Source organism: Eublepharis macularius, chromosome 14, assembly GCF_028583425.1.
Source record: "Eublepharis macularius isolate TG4126 chromosome 14, MPM_Emac_v1.0, whole genome shotgun sequence".
Lineage (NCBI taxonomy): Eukaryota > Metazoa > Chordata > Lepidosauria > Squamata > Eublepharidae > Eublepharis > Eublepharis macularius.
The window spans coordinates 63,154,579-63,180,018 of NC_072803.1; the positions used below are offsets into that span (position 1 = coordinate 63,154,579).

General features: G+C 45.2%; 1 protein-coding gene across 4 annotated transcripts; it reads left to right on the forward strand.

Annotated features, from left to right (window-relative positions):
• Positions 1-100: 100 nt before the first annotated feature.
• TTF1 (transcription termination factor 1) lies at positions 101-23,164 on the forward strand. Of its 4 annotated transcripts, none has more exons than XM_054998393.1 (12): positions 101-184; positions 271-459; positions 6,099-6,979; positions 7,781-8,022; positions 11,106-11,291; positions 12,689-12,767; positions 14,389-14,519; positions 18,247-18,469; positions 19,052-19,141; positions 21,573-21,638; positions 22,317-22,402; positions 22,839-23,164. In XM_054998393.1, the coding sequence occupies exons 2-12, from the start codon at positions 454-456 to the stop codon at positions 23,087-23,089; spliced, it is 2,241 nt and encodes a 746-aa protein (XP_054854368.1). In that variant the 5' UTR covers positions 101-184; positions 271-453; the 3' UTR covers positions 23,090-23,164. The 4 variants fall into 4 exon arrangements, with proteins under 4 accessions (XP_054854368.1, XP_054854370.1, XP_054854371.1 ...); XM_054998395.1 differs by having other exon boundaries at positions 7,784-8,022; XM_054998396.1 differs by having other exon boundaries at positions 271-407.
• The last annotated feature ends 2,276 nt before the right edge of the window (positions 23,165-25,440 follow it).

Below are 25,440 nucleotides of genomic sequence, written 5' to 3' on the forward strand. Positions count from 1 at the left end.
TGCCCCGAGCACGGCCGTCCCTTCCTTTTCCGGGTGCCGCCAGCTCCGACCTTCGAGGGGAAAGGCTAGAGCGGCACACCACCCTCAGCTTCCGGCCTCATTCTTCCCGCGCAGAGATTCGCTCTCTTCCGGTAGTCTCCTTTATCGATAGCAAGGCTCGGTGGGAACAGACCCCGAACTTCCGGTAAAACGAATACCGCTCTAGGTTTTGCGCGGCATCCCTCTGGCCTTTATCTTCTCTATGATCATTTTCTTTCTTTTTTTGGGAAGGCCTTTATGGAAGACCGGAAGTTGCTGTAAAGATCGAGACGTCGTTGGCGCGACTTTTCCCACCGCCTCCTTCCGCGGGAAGAGACGTCAAGGAAGGCGGCAGCGGCGTCCCGGGCGCGCGTGGAGCAGTGTTGTGGGTAAGCGACGGTTGGCGGGAAGAGTCGGGCGGCCCTTTTCGTCGCAATGCAGGTTTTAACGTTACCCGTAATCATAAAGGGAGTGGGGGTGGTGGCGACACTAAGGCGGGTGAGGGGTCTAAGGGGGGGGGACCCCAGTTCGGGTCCCGGGTCAGCCATGCGCCGCGGGGTGATGTGGGGCTAGTCAGCCCCTCGCGGCCTAACCTTCCCCCGAACCTTCCCCCGAAGCACTCTTGCTAGGGGGCCCGCCAGTTTGCCCCGCTGCGCGTCCATCCCTCTACCGGTTATTGACGCACGGATTCGTTTTCTGAGCCACAAGTGCTTCGAGAGGAGCAGTAGAGAAAGACGCCTTTATTAAGCACCTTCATTAAGCGCAGAAGCAGTTTTGCAAGCTTGCCTTAAGCTAACACAAATAGGATTCGAAAAGAGCAACAACATGAGACTAACAACATTTGTGATAGGCTTTGAGCTTTTGTGAGCCACGGCTCACTTCTTCAGATACCTGTGATTCAGGAAAGCTCATACTCTACCACAGCTGTGACTACCACATGCTCTACCACAGCCATCAGGAAATCTCATACCCTCATTTAGCTGTTGCTCATGAAAGCTCCTACCCTATCACACATTTTGTTAGTCTTGTAGGTGCTACTGGACTCTTGTTGTTTTCTACTGCTACAATCCGACTAACACGGCCACCCATCTTGATCTATCTACGAATAGGATTGGCTAAGCAGATGGAAATTCACCAACTAAGTGGGAGAAATCCAGCAATAAGATTTCTGTCTCACCCCTCTTGGGGCTTTCCTTTTATACCATTGGCTGATACGGCCCCAGACCCAAGTTTGGCTGTTGCCAGGGTACCTTTGCCTGTGTGTGCCCCTGTACAGCTACCAGTCACATGGCCTGGGCGTTTCCTGGAGTTATTGAAGTGTTGTATCAGGGGTTATTTTTTTATGTGACATCACCTTTTCCCTTCCTGGGTTCTAAGGGTTTTCCACTCCTTTTGGTGGACTCCCTCATCTTTGTTAGTTCAGTTACAGCTTTGGTTTCATTCTTCACATTCAAAGCAGGTACAAGGTTACTTGGAGAAATGTTCCTTTTCTGTATTAAAGTTCTTTGCTAAGTGCTTAATAGATTGTGTTCACTTAAGATTCTGTAGTTTCAGTTCCAGCTTCTAGCAAGGTTAAACTTTTTACAAACAGGAAACAACAAGATTGTGGTTAACCAGCTGGCTTTAAGGACTTCTTGTCTGTGGCTAGTGAATGTGAGGCAGCTTCCGCATTGCAGCTGTAGTGGGTCTGCCTATGATCTTAGATAATTAGAAGTGACTTTTGAGTCTCTCTTGTCAGGATCCAAATTAAAATTTATATCTGTCACAAACATTGGAAATGATAGCATCATGTGAAAGCAGGTTCTTTAAGAATCGGCCCAAAATGCGTTCCTGTGCCTCATGATTATGTCACTTCTGGAATTGATGTCATTGTACTTGAATGTACACTTTGTGTGCCACGAACACAACAAGAGATAAGTGCCCATATGCCCCCACCCTCCTGATCTTCCAGCAGTTGCCAGGATAGACATGGCAACCCTACTTACAAGAATGTTTGGCGAAAGATTCTGGAATCCAAAATGATAAGTGAAAGTCTCATAAATGAAATTCAGATTCAACATAAAAAGTTCAAAGAGGAGACAGATGTCCGGCAAGTGATTAAAAAGGAAGGTGTGTAATGGGTTTAAGCTTAAGGAAGAAAACAAGGCTATTTGAGGCCAGCAGACAACCTGGGAGAGAGGGTTCCTTTGCATCACCTTGGCAACCACAGATGGATTATTATTCTTAGCAGAGGTGAGAGTATTAGGGCTTAAGGGTCAGTTGTGATGGGAAACTCCTAGTAGTCTACACCCATCCTCAGTCACTTAGATGGAAACAAGTTATCTCAAAGAGAAAATGTTTTGAGCACAGTAAGGGTAGAATGTTTTCTTTTTAATTTAAATGTTCTGCTTTATCAAGTATTTATGGTGGATAACAGTGCTGCCTCTTTATGTTTCTGTTAGGTGCCATCAAGTCACTTTTGACTTACGGCGACCCTATGGATTAATGATCTCCAAAACATCCTGTCCTTAATGGCCTTCCTCGGGTCTTGCAGACTGGAGGCTGTGGGTTTTTTTATTGAGTTAAGCTATCTCATTTTGGTCTTCCTCTTTTCCCTACTCCCTTCCCCCTTTCTTAGCATTAAGGTCTTTTCCAATAAGTCTTGTCTTCTTATGATGTGACCAAAGTACAATAACCTTAGTCTTTTCATTTTAGCTTCTAGGGAGAATTCAGGCTTGATTTGATCTAGAACACATTTATTTGTCTTACGATCCATAAAACTCAAGTTTTCTTCCTGATCCATAAAACTCTATTTTCTTCCTGTTCGCTTTCTTCATTGTCCAACTTTCAGATTTGTACACAGTAATAGTTCCTTCATGGCTGCCCTTCAGAGTCTCCTTCAGACTTTGTTGGTTGCAGCCTCCTGGTTGCAGTCTCTCTCTTGGCTGATGATTGACCCAAAAAATAGAACATCTTTAACAATTTCAGGTTCTTCGTTGTCAACCTTAAAATTATATAATTCCTCGGTAGTCATTACTTTTGTCTTCCTGATGCTCATCTGTAATTCTTCTTCAGCATTTTCTAAGCTTTCACTATTTTCTGCCAGTAATGTGGGGTCATCCACATATCTCAAATTGTTATTCACTCCACTTTCTTCTAGATCGAATCCAGTTTTCCTTATGATATACTCTGCATAGAGGTTGAATAAGTAGGGAGATTGTCTGACACCTTTGCCAGTTGGGAACCATTCTGTTTCCCCATATTCTGTCCTAACAGTAGCCTGTTGTCCAGAGTTCAAATTGTGTGTCAAAACTTTCAGACGTTATGGCAAACTTGTTTCTTTTGACACCATCCATAGCTTTTCATGATCCACAGATTTGAAAGCTTTGCTGTAATCTGTAAAACACAGGCTGGTTTTCTTTTAAAATTCTCTGGTGCGCTCCATTAACCATTGTAGATTAACAATATGATCTATAGTGCCTCATCCTTTTCTGAATTCAGCTTGAACATCTGGTATTTCTCGTGTCATGTATGATGAGGTTGGCCACCATTGAGAGCTCAGGGACAGCAGGGGTTTGAATGGGGGTCTCCCTGGCCCTGCACTTTTAGCCACTCCACTAGACATGGCTCTTCAAATGCAGTACCAGGTAGGCCATGTTAAAGTTAGCTAATCTGTATTGCTGAATTTCAGAGGTGTGCTAATTTCTAGCAGCAAAGTTGTGGCTTCTTATTTGGTTTATTGAGACATCTGTTTTTGCGGTTTAGTTCAAAAAACATGCTGCAGTAAGAGAATGGTCTTAAGCAGGTCTACTCAAAAGTAAGTCCCATGTTACTCCCAGGAAAGTGTCTGTAGGATTGCAGGCTTAAAAATTGGCAAAGAATTAATGGACACAAGTCTGACATCAGGAACCAAAACATTCAAAAACATTTTAACCTTCCAAAACATTCAGTTGCTGACCTAAAAGTAGCAGTCAGCCTGCAGAGGAATTTCAAAGGGAGATTAGAAAGAGAGGCTGCTGAATTGCAATTGGTAATGAAGCTCAAGACAGTGCAACCACTTGGACTGAGTCAGATATAGGCTTCCTGTCTCATTACCAATTCTAATTTCTTCACACCCACTACCCCTATACATACCCCGCCCTATTCAATCATTCCCGCCATTGTCATTCACTGGCTATTGTCATTCGGCTTCTGCAATCACTCCCCTCTGCAAGGTAGAAGGACAGATGGACTCACATTCTAGTTGTATCTGAAGAAGTGAGCTGTGGCTCACGGAAGCTCATACCCTACCACAAATTTTGTTAGTCTTATAGGTGCTACTGAACTCTTGCTCTTTTTTACTATACTCTATCTCTATCTGATGAAGAAGGCTTATACCCTACCCCAAATTTTGTTATTTATTTATTTGTGTTTATTTATTTATGTCATTTATAGTCCGCCTTTCTCACTGAGGCTCAAGGCGGATTACACAGTATGAGATTAGTACAATCAGTGTCAAGTACATTTCCATACAGTATCAAGGATATTTACATAAATAATGCCATTGGGTAAATAGATACAAGTTTTAAAAGACACAGCGTTAGCAAAAATCCAATATGGAGTAGAAGAAATACTGAAACAGAACATAATCAATTCTAGGACTAAAGACATGGAGCGCTGGTAGTACATAGTACATAGGTAGTACATATTTAAAAGCAGCAGATAATACGTAAGGCAATATAGTGATGAAGTCTGTGGTCCCTAACTCATTAGCAAAGCATCTTCCCTACAATACAACCCTCCCATTTGAGTAAAAAGCCTTTTTGAATAGTTCAGTTTTGCATCGTTTACGAAAAGCCAGGAGAGTGGAGGCTCTTCTGACTTCCTCAGGCAGGCCGTTCCACAGGGTAGGGGCCACCACAGAGAAAGCCCATATACGGCCTGCTGGTGACTTCACCTGTGTGCAGCCTGGCACCTGCAGGAGACCCTGTTCAGATGAGCAAAGCTGCCGTGGAGGAACATAGGGAGGGAGGCGGTCCTGTAGGTATGCCAGACCAAAGCCATGAAGAACTTTGTATGTAATAATTAATACTTTGAACTGAACACGTAGTATGTAATAACTAATACCTTGAACTGTTAGTCTTATAGGTACTACTGAACTCTTGCTCTTTTTTACTATAGTCTAGCTGTATCTGAAGAAGTGAGCCGTGACTCATGAGAGCTCATCCCCTACCCCAAATTTTGTTAGTCTTATAGGTGCTACTGGACTCTTGCTCTTTTCTGCTACTGCAGACAGACTAACGTGGCTACCCATCTTGATCTATAGCCTTAAATTTGTTACGTTTGAGGTACCACATGGCTCTGTTGCTTTTCACCTTTTCGAGGTGCCACCTCATGTCCTCTCATTAAACAGACTGTTGAAATGTCATTTGCACCCAGCCTTCACTGCATCTCCAATCTCCCGAGATTACATCCAATCGCCTGGGCTTAGGCTGCCTCCTGTTGCAAAATATACTTTTTGTCCATCATTGTTGGGCTCATAACTGGCCAAAGTCAGGGTGGTTCTTCAGAATGGTGGACTTGTTAAGGGTTTACAGATCAGGTTTGAAGACTAGATTAACAGGGACCACCGTGGATTTCGTCATGGCCTCAGACACAAGTGGTTTTAAAATGGGATTAGACAGATTAGGGGAGGAAAGGTCTGTCAGCAACTTCTAAAGGGGGCCTCCTCATCCAGAGGCAGTCAGCTTCTGAATACTAATGCCAGGAGACAACGTCAAGGGAGGGCCTCAGTCCTTGTGCGCTGTTTTTTGTTTGTCCACAGCATCTGGCAGGGCAGTCTGTGAAACAGGATGCTGGACCAGTAGGGTATTCTTACGTTTTTATCACAGAATTAAAGGAATGTCTTGCATGGGGTTATAAAGAGTTTTGTTAGGGTTGTGCAGAGAGTATCCTATTCCTTCTGTAGAGACTTGTTTCTGAAACTGGATGGTCTTAATTTCTTGTCCAGGATTCAGTTAGGGGGGCTTGTCTTGTGAAAAAGCCTGCAATCCAGTATTAAAAGAAAAAGTCTTCAAGTTTGCTTGTATGAATTTTAAGTTTCTGTGTCTGTTATTTTAAAGGCAATGACAAATATGGCCGAGGAATCATGTACAGACGGTTTTCAGATCTTGAACTCTGCGAAGAAGAAGAAAAAGAAGAGAAAGAAACACAGGCACCACGTGGACACTGGCTTCCGTTCACCTTTGTCATCTAATAATTCCTCCATTTTCTCTTGGCACTTTGATGATCAGACCTCTGAGAAAAATGAGCCTCTTCAAAAGAAATCCAAGAAGAAAGCTAGGCAGGAAAGATCTGCTTCCCAGTTAGATTGTTCTGGCGTCGCAACAGAGAGCGAGCTGAACAGTGAGGCTGGAACAGGAGGAGTTTCCAAACTCAAGAAGAAAAAGAAGAGGAAACTCAGTCCTAGTGAACAAGATGATGGCAACCAGCTCTGCATCCCTCTGAGTCCACGAAAGGATGGAAGTCGACCCAAAGCAGATCGTTTGGGAAATGGGGATTCGGTCGACGGGGGCACCCCTGCCAAAAAGAAGAGAGCAAAGGCACACACAGCAAAGCGGGATGAGGCTAGTGAAGGGACTGCTAAGCCCACAAAAAAAAGGACTGACGCTGCAGGTTCAAACAAGCATGAGGTGGCCGAACCCAGCAGCCCGGGGGACTCCCAAGTGGATCTCTTTGCCTCCTCGCCTTTGTCGCTGTGTAAAACGCAGCAACCAAGCCTTTCCCAAGCGAAAGCAACAATAAAATTGGCCGTTCCTGAGGAACTGGGTAGCCCCGTTACACGAAGGAAGAAACGCAAGCGTAAAAAACCTTCTGGCCCAGGAGATTCTGATGCCACCGATGTTGGCTGCGCAGTGGAAGAAACTGTAAAGTCTGTGACCAATCATGACCGGATAAAAAAAAAATCACGGGCCAAGCGGCTCCCTTTGGAGGACAGTAACAAGTAAGCGGCCTTTGCGGGATCATATGGCAGTATTTCTCATCCATGCAGTTTTTTTCAAGAATTCAGGGCGCTCTGTGGACCTTCTCTAGACCGGATCAAAGGTGGTGGTGCACACCTGTTTAAACCCAAATTTGCTCATAGGAAAAGAGGGGTGGGGTGATTTTAAGAACCGGAGGCATGTGGAATGGAGTGTCCTGAACTCTCCGAGCCACCACAACCCCCCCCCCCCCCCGATCTCTCCTAAGGTCCTTTTCTTGGTTTCGGAGTGAGAGAAAAGATTGCAGCAAGCACGGGAAGGGAAGTGGAGGGAGTTTGTGAGTGCCGGACTAGAAAGTGGGAGATCCAAATTCAAATCCCCACTGGGTTATCCTTAAGCTATTTTCTCTCTCCCCCCCCCTTCCTCCCTCCATGGTTGCAAGGATAAAACGGGGGAAAGCAAAACTCTGTGCACTGCCCCTGAGCTTGACAGAAATTGGAATAAAAATGTACTAAATGGAAAGGGCGAAACCCGCCTCACTCGTGCCAGATGTTTGGGCCTTAAATTCAGGCTTACTCACACCCTCCGTTTTCCAGGCAGTTAGGTCAGCTAGGTTTGAACACACTGATCTGCTGTTGTCTAATTTAGTTTGACCCTCAATAACCCTTAACTACAGGGGAGGGAAGTGAGATTTGAATCTGGAACTTCACGATGATGATGCTGTTTTCTGTTTTGGGGGGGGCAGAACAGCTCAGAGAAGTGAATGTTCTTTAAAGAGAGGATGTATGTTTCTGCCTCGTGACACATGATAGTTTGCTGTTCAGCAGGTTGCCAAAGACCCCCAAGGATGCAGGGGCATCGTCTCCCACAGATCGTCCTGCTTCTCAGCCATTTTCCGCAGAAGACGGTGAGTTTCTGGAATCTTCCGAGCTTGCTGCACTAGATCTGGATACAGCCACGCAGGAGCTGGAGGAGTTCATTCCTCACGTGAGGAGTCTGTCTGCTTCGGCGGTCAAGCAGCTGGCCTCAAGAGACCTGGTCAGGTTTAAAAATTTCAAGCAAAAAGGTATGTATGGTTTTTGAATGCCACTTCGTTAGGTAGCATAGAACTGCCTTTCTGTTCAGTTTAGGATTGCATTGTCTCCAAATATTTATCTAAATCTAATAAATAAGCAATTGTATCCTAAGCCAGCTGCTCTTGAGGAAGATGAACTGCTGTCAGATTTTCCCAGAATTATGTGTTGAGGAATCCCACCTTCTCCCATCAGGCTAGATCAAGATGGGTAGCCGTGTTAGTCTCTCTGTAGCAGTAGAAAAGAGCAAGAGTCCAGTAGCACCTATAAGACTAACAACATTTGTGGTAGGGTAGGGGCTTTTGTGAGTCACAGCTCACTTTTTTAGATATATGAAGATCAAGATGAGTGGCCATGTTAGACTGTCTGTAGCAGCAGAAAAGAGCAAGAGTCCAGTAGCATTTTTAATGCTGCGTGGATTGCAGAAACCTGAAGTTCAGGGTAAAGAACAGAAGTGCCAATCAGTCAGAGACCCAGCCGGGCCATATGCAGCATGTTTCTCACAAATGAAGCGTGTTGCAAAAGATGGCTATGTGTGTGTAACTGAAGCAAAAGCTGCCTCCCTCAACTTGAATGCATAATGGAAGTTTACCTCTCCAAAGAGAGATGTTCTGCATGTAATGGGACGTGGATTTTTTTCCTGTGTGCTAAGTGCTTGGTTTTGTCTTAATTTCAGCGAGATCTCCAGTGTGTTTTAGCAGCTGCATAAAGTGTTGTTCTCCGTCAGCAGGGGCTGCATGAGTGTATGTGGGGGGGGGGATACGTGTGTGCACAGATACGGAGCAAGACATGGAGGGGGATCTGTCTAGCACATGTTTGCCATGTCCCCTTCCTCCAGGGAGCTCAGCGTGACATACACAGTTTGGCCATCCACTATTTTGCTTCCGTAATGACACTGGGAGGTAGATTAGGAAAGTGGCTGATCCATGTTCGCCTAGTGAGCTTCCTTACTGAGCAGGGATTTGAACCCAAGTCTCCCAGGTCTCAGGATTACATTTCTCGGTGCTGCACTGACTCTCATACAGATTACAGAAACAGATGAAATAAACCATTGTTGTGAAAAAATAAAACGTATTTATAGTCTGTCTTTCTCAGTGAATTTCAAGGCAGATTTCACAGTGCAAAGTAACACAGTCAACAGGGTAGGGTATCCAATAAGCAGCGTAACAGAATTAAGATTGCAATAGTCTGAAACAAAGCATAAATATTAACGTGGCATGTCAATCAGTTAAACAGTACAGAAATTGCATAGTAGGATTACGTATAAGCAACAGACAGAATGTGCTGTACTTAGTAGTATAGGCCACAGTCCCTTTTTCTTTATTTAAGCATCTTCCTGAACTCTTCCATTATAATACAGCCCTATCAAAACGCCCCTCCTGAATCATTCAAGTTTGCAGAACACCATGAGAGTAGGCGGCTTCCTAGCCTCTGCAGGCAGGCCGTTGCAGAAGGTGGGGTCCACAACAGACAATGTGCATGACTGGGCAGTTGAGTTCACCCACTTGCAGAGTGTGTTGAAAGCTGCTGCAGCACAGTGGTTAAGTGGTTGGGTTATAAGTCAGCACTCTGCCGGTTCGGATCCCACGACTGCTCAGCAGGTGGCCTTGGGGAAGCCACTCCTCTCAGTCCCAGCTCTCCAGCTGTATTGTGAAGGTTATAATAACACTGACTTTGTTCCCTGCTATGAGTGGGGCGCTAATCGGTCTAGAAGAGCGGTATATAAGTGCAGTTGTTGTTATTCGGATGAGCAAAGCTGCTGTAGTGGCGCACAGGGAGGTAGGCACTCTTGCAAATATGAGAGGCCAAGGCCGTGAAGGGTTTTGCCCACGCCTTGAACTGAGCCCAATACCTGATGGGTAGTCACTGGAATGATGGCAGAATGAGAACAATATGTATGTATGGTTCAGTTAGCTCCTGATAGTAACAGCTTTCTGCACCAACTAGAGTCTCCAAGTTGACTTTCAGCAAAATCTTAAGCAGAATTACCCCAGTCTAACATAATAACATTTGATTTATACACCACCCTTCAAGACAACTTAATGCCCACTCAGAGCAGTTTACAAAGTATGTTATTATTATGTTATGTATGTTATTATCCCCATAACAATCACCCTGTGAGGTGGGTGGGGCTGAGAGAGCTCCTAGAAGCTGTGACTGACCCAAGATTACCCAGCTGGCTTCAAGTGGAGTGGTGGGAAATCAAACCAGGCTCTCCATATTAGAGTCCTGCCGCTCTTAACCACTACACTAAACTGGCTAGTGATGTCTATGGTCCCTCAATATTTTCAGCAATAGTAGTCAAGTTTGTGGTTCCTCCTTATGTAACAACAACAACAGCATTCAATTTATAAACGACCCTTCAGGGCAACTTAACACCTACTCAGAGCAGTTTACAAAGTGTGTTGTTGTTATCCTCACAACAATCACCCTGTGAGGTGGGTGGGGCTGAGAGAGATTCAGAGAGTTGTGACTGGGAGTCAAACCTGGTTCTCCAGATTAGAGTCCCGCTGCTCTTAACCACGACACCAAAGCAAAAGGCATGTGCATGTGTGTGTGGAGCAATATTCCAAAGGGAGGACAGAAGATTGAACAAGCCTAGAGAAAGATGCCTTAAAGGATGAAAAGGTCGTCCTTTAAGGCACATCCTCGAAAACTCTGAGATCCAGAGGAGTTAGCCTTGTTAGTCTGTAGTTGCAAAATAGTAAAGAGTCCAGTAGCACCTTTAAGACTAACCAACTTGATTGTAGCATAAGCTTTCGAGAACCACAACTTTCTTCATCAGATGCATCTGCCAAAGAGAGCTGTGGTTCTTGAAAGCTTAGCTATAAAGTTGCTTGATCTGTTTAGCTCACGCTTGTATGCTTGGACACACTGGAGCCCTTCTGCAGAGTCTCTGGACGAGAACAGTATTCAAACCCGGCCCCGGCCCAAAGTGGCTGCAGATCCTGGCCTTCGTCTTGGCTTCCTTCTCTTGCGCTCGCTACGGCAGACTGCCCCAGCTGCTCCCTCCGTGAATCTCCATGTTCAGTCACACATTTTGACACACCGCTTTCTTACTCCTTTCCTATTCCAGGCATTGCAGTGAAGTTTGGCAAGTTTTCCAAGAAGGAGAACGACCAGCTGAGAAAAAACGTGGAGGCCTTCCTGCAAGAGAGCCGCATAGAAAGTGCGGAAAAGCTCTTGTTTGCCCACCGCTTTCCAGAAGAGAAAGCAGCCATCATCAAGCTGAAAGCTGAGCATTTATTTGGTGTCAGGATTGGTGAGGGTCACACTACAGCTTTGTTCTTGGCAGAGAAAAGGCAGAAGCTGCCCGGTGCAATCCAGCTACAGCGGAGCATTTTGAAACCCCCTCAACTGTGGCCAGAGGGAGTGACCCCTGTGTCGGAACCTCCCGTTGAAAAGCCTGGTTGTCTTTTAAAAAGTGCTTAACTTTGCTAAGTTGTGCTCTCACCCGCAGTGGCTTTCACATTTCTGGAATTCTTGCCCATCTAATACATTTCTAGACGATGGATATTTTTCTGTAAGACCATGGAAATGTATGAGGAAGTATTGTGATTATTGCTCTCATTTTTTTTTATCCCACCCTTTCTTCAATGACCTGTGAGCAGTATACACGGTCTTCCCATTTATCCTCACAACAGCCCTGCGAGGTAGGTTGGGCCAAGACAGAATAGCTGGCCCAAAATCACTCAGTGAGCTTCATGGCAGATTGGGGATTTAAACTCGGCTCTCTCTGCTCCTAATCCAACACTCTTAATTCCACTGGCTCTGTCATGCAGTACTTGCTTGTTTATCAAATGTGAAGCGCATTGTGTGTAGATTAGCTTATAAACTGTTTTGTTAATACATTTATGGGGAAAGTGCAAATTCTTTTGCTTTTAGAATCAGGATGACTGCTTAGATGTACGCTGTTGCAGCCTGACGGGTCAAAGCCACGTAAACGGGAGAAAACTGTGCTTCGCAGGCTTACGTATGGCATGCGAAGATCAGTGATGTTGTCGTCCTTTGTATATAGTGCCATTCACTGAGCATAGATCTTTGCAGCCCCCTGCCCCAAAGAGCTTATGCTCTCAGATTTGATAGACGTGAGTCAAACCTAGTGGGGAAAGGAACTGGAGGCAGAAAAAACCTGGGGGGGAATGAGTTCAGGCAACTACTTGGGGAGAAGGGGTACAAGAGCCTGCATTAAATTCGCTGCACTCTGTTCCCCAGAAGAGGATGGGCAGGTGGGGGGCATTAATGGGCAGCTGCTGTCCCCAACACTTGTGGCAGAGCTTGGGACTTGAGGGGCAGGGGGACACACATGCCAACTGGCCCCATGCCTGCTTTCCACTCCAGTAGCCAAAGGAACCCTTACCTGCTAGGCACCCAGGGAGTTCAGCACCAGGCTGAGGCCATCTCCAGGGTATGAACTTGAAACCAGAGTTGAGCCATTTTTGTCGTCTTGTTTAGCAGTCTTGTGAACACAATAGGCCACTTTACCTTCCTATAACCACAAAGGCTTTGAGATGGATTCTGATCCAGCCACGTAATTAACTGACGTCTGGTGGAACAGATGACTTGTAGATTAGAATGCACCACCCCAAGGAGCCTGAAGTGCATTACTGGCATAAATGGAGTGTCCTTTCATCAATGTATGGTTTCATTTTCCTGTAGCGGAAGGAATTCCACGACCCTGGAGACTCGTATATTATCGAGCAAGAAAAATGTTTGACCCCAGGAACTATAGTGGAAGGTAAGAAATGTCAGCAAGATCTTTATTTCAGTGTTACCTGTGGCAGAATTCCAGCCTTTGGCTGCAGCAGACACGGCCATGGTATGATCCGAACAGTCCTCCGGCGGCCTACTGTGGTGGTCCCGTGGTCCCATTATGCAGCTTCTCCCTGCCAGAGTTCTGAGTGGTTCAGATTTCAAAAGTAGGAGCTTTTCAGTGAAATCCGAAGCAGAGTTACTCCAGGCCAGGGCTTTTTTTCAGGGGGAACGCGGGGGAACAGAGTTCCGGAACCTCTTGAAAATGGTCACATGGCTGGTGGCCCCGCCCCCTGATCTCCAGACAGGGGGGAGTTGAGATTGCCCTCCATGCTGCTCAGCGGCGCAGAGGGCAATCTCAACTCCCCTCTGTCTGGAGATCAGGGGGCGGGGCCACCAGCCATGTGACCATTTTCTCTGAGGGCAACCCACTGAGTTCCACCACCTCTTTTCCCAGAAAAAACGCCCTGCTCCAGGCTAAGCCCATCGAAATCAATGGGCCCATTGAAATCAATGGGCTTAGACTGAAGTAACTCTGCTTAGGATTTCATTGTTTGTTATTCAAGATTCATGGAGAAAACCTAAGTTATCCATTATATCCAAACTTGCCCTCTCATATCTCAAGTAAATATTGGTATGTGGATGGGAGGTTTGAAGGCCAGAACCTGCTCGAAGACTCACCTCATGCGGAGACTTGGGGTTAGAGTGACAACCAAGAATGCCCATGTTCAGGCAGGGTGAGAAGAAGATCATCAGAGATCCCTTTGCATCCTTTTCCCCTCCTGTTTATTCTGAGTTGAACTATCAGATACAGAGCATGGATTCTTGGGCAGCTATCTTAATAAAAGTGGTGTTCTGTGATGGCCATTAGTAGCCAAATTGTATACAAAGTATCTGAATTGATCTTATGTAATGTTAATGTTTATCTACTTTTATCCTCCCCTTTAAAAAAAAAAAGCTCTGATAGCTTGCAATAGATGGGGCTGCTACACTTTAAAAATACATTCAGGTTTTAAATGTATTTATTTATAGTCTGCCTTTCTTGCTGAGACTCTAGGTGGATTACAAAATTTAGCAATGCAATTGGAAAAGTAAAAGGCATATAATAAACACTGTGATAGAACTAGCTTACAATGTAAACAAAGCAATATTTATGTCTGACATAAGAAATGCAAAAACTGGATTACAGGCATGCAGTAAAAACAGGTGCGTTCAAAAACAGTGCTACGAGCTACGGCCCTTCATAAAAGTGTCCTGAACTATTGCTTTATATTAGGTTCTTGTTCCTTTTCTGAAATGCCTTCCTGAACGTTTCTGTTTTTCATCTTACTGAGAATGACAGAAGTGTGGTGGCCTCCCTGACCTTAACAGGTAGGCCATTCCTTCAGGTGGGGGCCACCACAGAGAATGCTTGGATACAGACGCTTGCCACTCTTAGCTGTTTGTACTTTGGCACCTTCAGCAAGCTTAGTAAGGAGTCTTCTCAGTCTTGAGGATTTTATTTTGAATGTCTTGTATCTCATGCAAAAGTATTTCTTCCCTGTTCTTGAAACTGAAATGTTGCCTATTTCTCCTTGGCTTTATCACCACCACTTCCTCTCCTCCAGGTATTCCAATAAAGAGAAGAGGAAACTATTGAAATACCAGGCCATGTATGGCAACAATTGGAAAAAGATTTCTGAACTGATGTCTCGAAGCAGTCACTCGGTTGCACTGAAGTACTCACAGATTAAGTCTGGTACGTTATTCTTTCTCCCCTTTTTAAAATCCTTCTTCAAAGCCAGGGCTGTGTGCAGTCCATGCTTAAAAGCTGACAAAATCCTGCCTCCCTGCCTCATCCTGGTGTGATTCAGATTCTGTGAAAAGAAGGGTTGAGTTCTCCTATTTGAAATTACCCACGTTGAGCAAATTGGTATGACAGTCCTATTTTGATCATTTATTCTGCAGAATTTACAGCTTTATATATTTCAGAGTTCAACGCCTTTTCTGGAAACCAACACAAAACATAACTGTCTGTGAAGTGCCTCCCGGAAGTTCAGCAGGAGCAAATCTAATTAGTCTTCAAGTCAGTGTTCCCTGTCATTCAACATCCCCCTTGCCTTAGACACAGTCTTTTCTGAAGAAGCTTATCTCAGTTTCCTGTCTGAATCTCATAAAAATGGGGTAGTTTTTACCCTGGACTTCCTGCCAAGGATTAACAGTAAAAAACAGAAAAGGTCCTTGGTGAGAGAGAGAGAAAATAACTTAGAAATAACTGTCTTTAGGCCTGACTGGAGTCAAGGGAGTGTTTTTAGCATGGTCTATGGTGTTTCCAAATTAGTAAGTAGCAGAACTTCCCCAAACCTATTCACCTGGTGGTGTTCCTTGATGGTTCTTTCTCTGCAATGCTTAGCAATCCATGACATACGCCTCTGCAGGACCCTCCAGTACAGTGCATAATGCAGCCACATCACTGATTGTACATCTGTGAATAACAACAACAACAACAACAACTGCGCTTATATACCACTCTTCTGGATAGATTAATGTCCCACTCATAGCAGTGAACAGAGTCTGTGTTATTATCCCCACAATGCAGCTGGGGAGCTGGGCTGAGAGGAGGGGCTGACCCGTGGCCAGCTGCTGAGTTCATGGCAGGAGTGGCTTGAACCAGCAGAATGCAGATTTGCATCTCAACAACCAAAGAACCATTGCAAATAGCCTGGAATTTTATATCTGCCGTCCAGATTTATGGATGACATTATAAGCTGCAAGCTGGGAATCCACAGGTAATTGGAGGTGGGAAGGAGAAAATTTATTTCGAAATTCCTTGCACTCTCGCCTCCAGGATTCTTTGGCTATATAGACTACACTTTGTTTTTCACGTGCAACTTTGCAAGAGTCAGCTGGGAATTAGGAACGAGAGCCACGCTGCATAACTCACCCAGCACTAGGCCAGAGTGGGGCCACAGTTTCTCCATGCCAGGTGAAAAGAAACAATGCTTTTATTGTCTTCTTTTTTTTTAAGACCCACTTTTATCTTGCCAGCTGTTGTTCCAAGAAACAGATGGTGTTATTTTATAGCAGCTTCATCTGTATGTGCCTAATTAGCGCTTGTGATGGACTTTGGAACTATAAAGTGTTGTAAACAAAGCTTCCCAATACTTCTGAAATATAGATTAGCTGCATTTTAATAAATACTTGCTGCATTTAAAAAACAATAAGACAGTAGAATCAGCCTTTAAGACTAACCAATTTTATTGTAGCATAAGCTTTCGAGAATCAAGTTCTCTTCGTCAGATGCATGATCCGAACTGGTCAAATACTTGACCAGTATTTGACCAGTATTTGACCAGTTCGGATCATGCATCTGACGAAGAGAACTTGATTCTCGAAAGCTTATGCTACAATAAAATTGGTTAGTCTTAAAGGTGCTACTGGACTCTTTTTTGATTTTGCTACTACAGACTAACACGGCTAACTCCTCTGGATCTAGAATCAGCCTTGAAAGCCTGCTCCACCTCTACATTTCATTTTGTGTTAAACCAGATAAACTATTGAGCATCTCAGCCCCTGGTGGCCTTAAAAGCAGCCTGAGCCAGCGGAGTCTTGGCTCATGAGGGTCCCTCCCAATAAGGAACCCCACTCTTTCTTGAAATGCTGCAGACTCTTTTCTATTACTATCCTGTACAGGGGGGAAGGAGCTAGAGGGACATTCCAATCTAGTTTACCTCTCCTGGTCTTGTACAGCCTTCCCAAAGAAGAGATGGAGCCCCTTTTTACTGTTTAAAACAGCAGTACATCACTTCATGTGATATTTGCTATACTCAGATTTAAACAAAAGCAAAGCCAAACTATCTTATGTATACAGTCTAAAAATAATGCAAGCAACACCGTAATTTTCTCTCTCTGCAGTTATTGTGAACAATTTTCCTAACACATAATCAATCAGTCCTTTATTGGCATAAAAATACATAGAGTGAAGCATGATATACACACTGCATTAGGGTTACAAATAAATATACCATCAGAATAGCTCTTTTTATCTTATCAGAACACAGCTTAATAGTGTGTTGCAGAATTACAGCCACCTCCTCAGTTATATTCGGAGAGGAATCATTCAGAATGAAGTAGATCTTAGTGGGATCGGAATTGCATTTTCCAGAATTGAGTTCAGATATTTGCTACGAATTTCTACATAAAAGGGACAATAGAGAAGAATGTGTGAGACACTAACACACAGTGTTTTTATTATTGTAATTGAGATCCAACTGTACATAGTTTTTATTGTATTTACATCATGTTTACCTGGGGTTAAAGTGTAGATGACTGAGGAAGACAATGGCAAACCACCCCGTAAAAAAAAGGTCTGCCAAGAAAATGTCATGATGCGACATCCCCGCATGGGTCAGTAATGATTCGGTGCTTGCACAGGGGACTACTTGTGGCAGATTTAGCATATTTACATGATATAACCTGTGCTTAACTTTTCAAAATTATTTTTAAAAGCTAGCAATGCATCTCTTGATCTGGCCTGCCAGGTCAAAAGGAGAGGTATGTGCTCTTCCAAAGAGTCTGTTATCACCTTCCTCTTCCCATTCATGTATCTTTCTTCCACTCTGAAAATCAAGACGTATACAAAGGGGGTTTGGAGATTTCCCATCCAAGCACTGGCTGGACCCAAACCTCCTTAGCTTCACCACAGTGTCTGGTGTAATGTTTAAGAGCCGCGGGACTCTAATCTGGAGAACCAGGTTTGATTCCCCACTCCTCTGCTTGAAGCCAGCTGGGTGACCTTGGGTCAGTCACAGCTCTTCCAGAGCTCTCTCAGCCCCACCCACCTCACAGGGTGACAGTTGTGAGGATAATAATAACATACTTTTTAAACCGCTCTGAGTGGGTGTTAAGTTGTCCTGAAGGGCGGTATATAAATCAAATGTTATTATTATTCTGATGATCTCCTGGGTTTCATACCTTGCCACCTGTGCCCCTCTCCATCTCATGATTGTCTCCTTCAGTGTAGCAAACTTGTTTGGGTTAAAATCTGACCTTTGGAGTAGCAAAAGCATCTCCCCCCAGCAATAGGTGCTGCATTATGTGCTGTTCTGGAGGGTCCTGTGGAGGCCAGAGCAGGAAGGGATCCTGGGGAAAACCCCTCAAGTGGTTCCCTGGATCCATGACTATAAGATGCTTGCTACGGTCGCTTTGGGTTACTCCATGTGAAAATGCCACGTACACGCCAAAGTCCAGCACAACAGCTCCTTTAAAGCATGTTCCTGCTATGCTAAACTCGAAGGGCCTGTGTGTAACTGTGGCTTCATGCGGCTCTTCCAAGTACGCAGGATGTCGTACTCAGGCCTGTCAGGTCCAACGTTCTGGTTCTGCTGGATATTGTCCTCTTCGAGCAAAGGATCCTTTCTGCTCACAGCCGTCCCCTGCCCGGTCCTGGTCCTCAAAGGCACCTCTTTCTTCCTTTGTGACTGCAGGGCCCAATTCCGGCCATTGGAGCAGAGGGGAGACCAAGAAACTCATCCAGGCTGTCGAAGAGATTCTGCAGGCGAAAGTCAAAGAGTTCGGCTCGGCTCTGGAGGAGAAGGATGCGAACAAAGCGCTGTCGGTGGTGCGTGAGAATCTCTACAAGGGCATCTCATGGACGAAAGTGGAGGCAAAAGTGGGCACCAGGCACTGGAGGCAGTGCAAGCAGAAGTGGTAAGGCTTGTCGGTTGCGGGGATGGCTGTGGATGTCTGAGTGCCCTTTATCGATCTACTCTTGCTCCTGAGCTTTGCCTGCAATCTTCCCGCCTGTGCCTTAAGCTCATGAGATCTATTCCTGCCCTGTGGAATAGCAGAGAAAGGAGTCTTTGCCCCCTTATGTACAACAGCCCTTTAAGGTACTTGCAGAGTGCAATCATGTCCTTAGGCAGGTCACAGGCTGCAGTATTGGAATAAAACCTGCTTAACACGGGTGTTGTATGTGTGAAGCCCTTTGAACACAACCGAGGCAGCACTCTCTGTCTGTCTCTCCCTCTCTCTCCATGTGCTACATGGTACCATTTACCGTCTCTTGTTGTTGCTCTTTACAAAAAAAACTGTGAAGTAGGTCTCTGGTATTGCTTTTTTATAGATGCTCACCTGTATCCAAAGGAAATCATGATCCGGGGAAGCTATCCCTTGAGCTCATAGGTTTTGAATCCTGGTCTCCCAGCTAATCTGTTTGCATTGAGCTGACAAATGAAAATCTATTTTAAGGAACAATCCGTTGACTTTCTGGAATTTTTCTTTTTACGTCAGGATTTCAGTTGTGACCAAGAAGATGTCCGCTGGACAGACAATGTCATGGGGGTCCCAGAATTTGCAATTCAAGATCAACCTTATTGAAAGGTTTTTGCTCTCTTTTTCATTTTAAACTTGTAAAACTTTTAGGAATGAGTTTCTCGGCAGGCTTACAGTGCCGTGTTAAGCACAGTTACTCTCTTGAATTAAATAGGGAGTAACTCTGCTTGGGACGGTCCTCTTAAGCAAGCAAAGTAATGTCAATCCAGCCATTCCTGCTAGTAACTGCCTTGAAAATGGTTCCGCTTCTTTTATATAAATGCTTTTACTGCTGTTTTTGGTGCTCTTACTTCTTCCTAGATGCTGTTTCTTTTGGTGTACTGTGATTTTGTGATCAGGCAGGTAGTGTGCATCCTAGAAACTAAGCAGTTCTTATCAGTACTTAGCTCTCGTGGCCCCTTCTTACATGCCCAGGGTAATAATGCCAATTGCCACTTTGGGGTCAGGAAGCAATTTCCCCCAGGCCAGTTTGGCCAGGGATTCTGGAGGGGGGGGGTTGCCATCTTTGGGCATGGAGCAGGGGTCACTGGGAGTGTGTGTGTTTGTGGGGATAATTGTATATTTCCTGCATTGTGCAGGGGGTTGGACTAGATGATCCTTGAGGTATCTTCCAACTCTATGATTCTATGATCCCTGGCCCCATGCCTGCTGCTCTTGGGAACCTGTGACGGCCTCTTATCTAAGAGAACCCCTGAATCATTTCTGACTTGTTCCAGGGACAAATTTAATATTGAAGCCAGCTGGTTCCACTTCTCTTAGCGAAACCTCTGATTGTGGGCTAATTATACTGAGATAGAAGACGGTGGTGATGGTGATTGGATTTTCCAAGTCATTTTTTGACTGTAGACCCTCAGTGTTGCTTACAAGAACTACTTAAACCCCACGGGAATAATTTATGCATATGTTTAAGGCTAAAAGAACCATTTGAGGGAAGTAAGACCCCTGTTCAGACCTGAAATTGTCCATCAAGATGAGTTTTAGTTTTCCATCCAAAATGTCCAGTGGTGCAGCCCTGGCATACCTTCGGGCGGGGGGGGGGGTCATCCATAAAGGGTTGCTACCACAGGAAAAAGCCCCGAGTCTGGTAGAGGGTATCCTTTCCACAGCTGTTAAAGATGCCCAAACAGTATGTTTCTGCTTAATCATTGTGGTGCAGAGGATGCTGTTCATGTCGGAGAAGGCTCCTCCTCTGACTTTCTGGAGCTTGATTTTGGCCTGGAAATGTACTAGTTAGTAGCAGAACTCTACAAGAATCAGTATGACTGGAATCTCTTGGTCAGCTCCAGACAAGAAACTGAGCGATCAGTGCTTTGGACTGGGTGAAGTTTTAGAACGGTTTCAAAGGCAGTTCCACATTCTGATCAACGTAAGAATCAAGTGAAGAAGTTACCAGTGTGTGCCTGATGGTGGCCCAAGCCCCTTGCTTCCATACGGGGCAAGGGAATTTCTGGCAAATTGATCAGCCGTCAAAGAACAGACTCCTGGTGGTAGCAAATGCCCAAGTGTCTAAATCCAGGATTGCTCCTAAGCTGTCAAGAACAGCCACATCCTTCTTGTTTTTTGTTATTTCTAATCTTTGTCTCTCTCTTTTCGTATTCTTTTTTCTTTACTTTTTTATTTCTTTTCCCTTTTTACTGGGCTTTTAATCTTACTAATAAATTTAAAAAAAAAAAAAAGAACAGCCATACCCCACACTTCCAGAGCAGGTTACACTGTCCCCTGCTTTGGCCACCCACCATCAGTATCTCTGTCTTGAAGTTTCAGCTTATTAGCCTTATCCAGACTGTTATTGACTGGTGCAGAGCACAGCTGTGTGTTACCGGTATCTGGGTGGCGCTGTGCTTGGATTTTTCAGACAATCTCCCCGAGATCCTGAACTGCAATATAAGACTCCATATTGGATAAGTCATCAAAATGAGACTTGGATTCTGCTGACACTCTGCTCACGTAAATGGGGGAATGGCAGTCTTGCCTGATATCTCCTCATTACCGCAGCCCCCTCGCCATGGCTTTTTAGCTTTGTGGTCTGTGACCCCAGCATTCGTTTTTCCAGGCTCAAAGACTTGGCCCAATCTCAAAAAATCAAGTCAGTTGTACCACCAGCATTTTGCTTGCATGCGAACTGAAGGTGCCCAGCAAAGAACTCAGGAGGATGGGTTCTCCAGACACACACACACACACACACACTTTGCTGCTTCTCCTTTGCCTTGCCAGTACAGTCTGGGGCATTTTGCTGCCGTTCACTGCCCCTCATGGAGCCAGGATGGAGAAGCGAGCCCCGTGGTCGGCAACAATAAATGAAGTAAATGCAGGACAGACAGTTGCTCTCTGCTGTATATGTAGCTTGACGAGTTAAATGACCCAAAATGGTCACCCAAGGGGTGTGACTGAAAAATCAGGAATTCTTTATTCATGCGGGTGATTTGTCATTGCTGAATTTTTAAAATAAAATAAGCCCCCCATTGCCTCTGTATTTCAGGTTATATGAAGTGAACGCAGAGGATGCGAATGAAGTCGATTGGGAAAGTCTCTCCAATGTTATAGGGTAAAAATGCACAATTTGTATGTGGAAATGTACTCAACAAACTCTCTGCTCATCTGCTGAACTAGTATGACTTCTGTATAACTATGAAATCAGAGAGTTTAATGGGACTGCACTTAATAGGGTTAGCACTTAGCCGAGCAGCTGCAGTCATGCCAGAAAATAAGCGTTGAATCAACACTGGCTCCCACCATCAGCCACATGATGATCGTTCCTCCTCCCCCTCCCTCCCCCCACCCCCAAGTGCAAATAGCTGCCATGTTTCCAGCATCGGTTTACGAAAATGAATATGGGAAAGTTTTGAGCAGGCCCACTTGAAGGAAACTAGGAAATTTCCAAGGTGAGCAAAGAGTCTCTCTGTGCAGGCTCCTGCAGCTAATAAAGACTGCAAACCCTCCGGGATCTGAGACACTTCCCCCGCCCCCCCCCCCCAGTCTTCATGACTGATTGCAGCTGGGGCGAATCAGACAGAGGCAGGCCAGATGCTGCTGGGGGAGTGTTTTTGGAAGCCCATGTTCAAAGCAGCCAGAAGGAAGCAAATCACCCTGACTCTCTTGAATGGTACTGATTTATTATTGTGCAGGCTTTATCCTTGGTGTGACGTTCCACGGCTTGTGCCTTTTCGGGGAGGTGGGGCAGTCAGTATTGTTGCACAATTAATTGTCATTTTTTTCCCCCCAGAGACGTCCCTCCGTCTTATGTACAAGGGAGATTTTACAAGCTAAAGGCTATTCATGTTCCCTTTTGGAACCAAAAGAGCTTTCCTGGTGAGTCTTTTCCCCTGGCTTGTGGTGGTTGATTTCCCCCCTACCTTTACTCCAATCAAAATCAAGACAGCTTGAAAAACATACTCGTGTGAATGTTTTGACTTGGAGAAGGAGCTGTTGGCCTCCCCACATCCCATGAGATTGTCCTGAAGTAGTAATAGTGGTTATGGTTCTAACACTTTGATCTGCAAAATGCAAAGCCAGTCAGAAGACTCAACTGAGGCGAGTCAACCCTTCCTCGTTCCCAAAAAGAGTGGTGCCCTTAAAAGCACAGTCATTCATTCACATTTGTCCCATCATCCTGTCCCCAAAGAAATGAAACACTTTGTATTCACAAAGCTGTTAATGTCTTGCAAGGTCTCCGGAGTGCCTCTGCTGCCTTCCCCTCTTGCCAGCACACAACTTGACCTGTGTTTTTTGTTTTGTCTTTCTAAAGAAATTATTGATTACCTTTATGAAGTGACACTTCCCAAATTAAAAGCATTGGTGAAAGCGGAAGAGGAGGAAGATCCTGCGGAAGTGCAATCCAGTCAAGTTAAGGCGCAGAAGAAGGTTTTTCAGTTCAAGGACATCTTCCAGGACAGCAGTGATGATTTGATTGATGAGTCGTCGGAAGAAGAGGAGGAGGAGGAGGAGGAGGAGGAGATGAAGCCAGAAAGCAGCATGGGTGGATCTGAAAGCTCATGACAGATGTGCAATAATGAGAAGAAAGGCAGCGAAGTTTTTGTCGAAAGAGAAATAATAAATCTTTATTTTTATGATTTTTAATGTGTGATTCTTGACTAAATATTCAAAGCAGCCTCTGGAAGGTGGTATAGAAGGGGAGGGCAGGGTCCCTTGGTCTGACAGCTACGGTCTCCGGTACTCTGCTGGTGGACGTTCCCTCAAGAGAGATGCAATGCTGGCACCCTGTTTGTGACCAGTATGTCCTGTAACTTGTACAAAGACGGCACTGGCACCATTCAGGGCTGTCCCAAGAGCATTTCTTTCATGTGTTTGGTAGAACAGGGCTGTGCTGCCGCAAGGCCATGAAAATTCTACCCACCTTCAGCCTTTGAAGGCTGCTGCCCAAAGGCCTGTGCAAGTGGTATACACGGGAGCATCTCCGCTGTTGCTCAGGCAGGCAGTGCAGCTCTCTTGCCACTGACAAAAGCAGCATCTTGGCTGTGCAACAGTGCCCCCGTGTTCTTTGGGTCCCCCAAGGAACTGCTGTCCAGGAAAGGGTCACGTGAGGATGGGATGTGCACATGAACTGCACCACCCCCTTCCTTACGGCTCTGTCTCATCTGAATTGCCTTCCAGATGCCGAGTGCCCACATGGTCAGCTAAGGAGGGACCGGTTTCTCATTGCCTTTAAACATAATTTGACTCTGGATTCATAAAAACTCAGCATTTAAAATATTATTTATAAGCTGGTGTGGATCACAAAGCATCAACTTGATTCATATATTCTGGACTTGGTGTTATTTTGGGGGTGGCTGGGGAAAACAAATCTTGAAGTTCATTAAGGATGTTACTACTTAAAGTGGGGGGGGGGATTTTTCCATACTCAGTGTGGGATTGGTTACCTGTCTTGATGAGTGTCAAGCACTACTGTCAAGAGACTGCTGAATTGCAACTGATAATGAAGTTCAAGACAATACATCCGCCTGGACTGAATTGAGACCTAGGCTTCCTGTCTAATTACCAATGCTAATTTCTCCACACCCACTATCCCTCTGCATGCCCCACCCTATTCAATCGCACCTGCCTTTGTCATGCACAGACTTATCATTCAGCTTCTGCAATCACTCCAATCTCCAAGATCCGAGGACAGATGAATTCACATTCTAGCTGTATCTGAAGAAGTGAGCTGTGGCTCACGAAAGCTCATACCCTACCACAAATTGTGTTAGTTTTATAGGTGCTACTGGACTCTTGCTCTTTCCCAAGCACTAATCTGTTCCTGTCAAACCCTAAAGAGCCTTTGATTTGGCACATTCAGCTGTGATTCTCAGTGGAAGCAGCCTCCCTCTGGGTAGGCTAGGGGGTTCCCCGCTGCTATGGAAGTTGGCAAGGGCCGTTTTCTCAGGACCCTGACTGAGAAGGGACTCGGGCAGACATTCCTCTGGCGCTGCTGCTGGTGGCACAGCCATAACACAGAGGAGGCACTGGGTCAAGATGCTGCAGACGGCACCACAAGCGAGGGCCATAGCACTTCCTAGTTTTGTTCTGGTAATCTTTTGTAACATACTGTTTTAAAAAAAATAAATTATGCAGAGGGTGTCAGCGTCTACCAAGTCCTAAAACTGCTATGATGAACTGAAGAGGCACAGCAGGTTGATCCTCGTGCAAATTTTCCAAGTTAGGGGAGAGGGTGGAATCCACCTCCTATCTGAGCCCCCTGTAGTTCCAAGAGACTAGGCCAAACTTCTGTGGCCAAATGAATAATAAGGAGGCTGCCCTCTATTGCCTGCCTTGTTTTAGACTACACAGCTGTGCGCCACCTGCATTTCTGCTTACTTGGTTTCCCATAGAAATATATAAAAGGTTTGCTGCTGAAATGGAGAAGAAAGCAGCGTAAGAGTTGCACGCTATTTTAAACTGTGAATTTGGGGGGAGTCAACTAGTTGACACGGATCTGTCCTCAGCCCACCCTCCTACCATTTGCTTGTTGCTTTCTTTCTCTGAGCATTTGAGACCGGAGAGCACCTGCATTTGGGTTCTTTGCCCAGCTGAGTTTGGGCATCTCTGATGTTATATATGCTGATGAGTTCCTGTCAGGAAGTCTGTTGCAGCCCCAAAAGGAGACTTGTGACACTTTAAAGCAAACAGATTTATGGTGGCAGAAGCACCCCCTCGGTCAGATGCATCGGTTCATTTGGCAGAATGCATATTGTGCATGCACACACACAAGTACACAAAGGGGTAGGGGTGGAGGGGCTATGGCAAAGCAAGGCCAGAAGGCTGAACAGGAGATAATAGAAGATCCAGTAAAAGGAGCAAAACATCTTAACTGTTGGCGAGTTGGCAATGCCAGACAACACTGTTCGTAAACC

Coding starts and splice junctions, on each gene's coding strand:
- TTF1 (XM_054998393.1), top strand. Junction 18,470..19,051: donor AGGCAGTGCAAGCAGAAGTG/GTAAGGCTTGTC, acceptor TTTTTACGTCAG/GATTTCAGTTGTGACCAAGA. Junction 21,639..22,316: donor AGTCTCTCCAATGTTATAGG/GTAAAAATGCAC, acceptor TTTTCCCCCCAG/AGACGTCCCTCCGTCTTATG.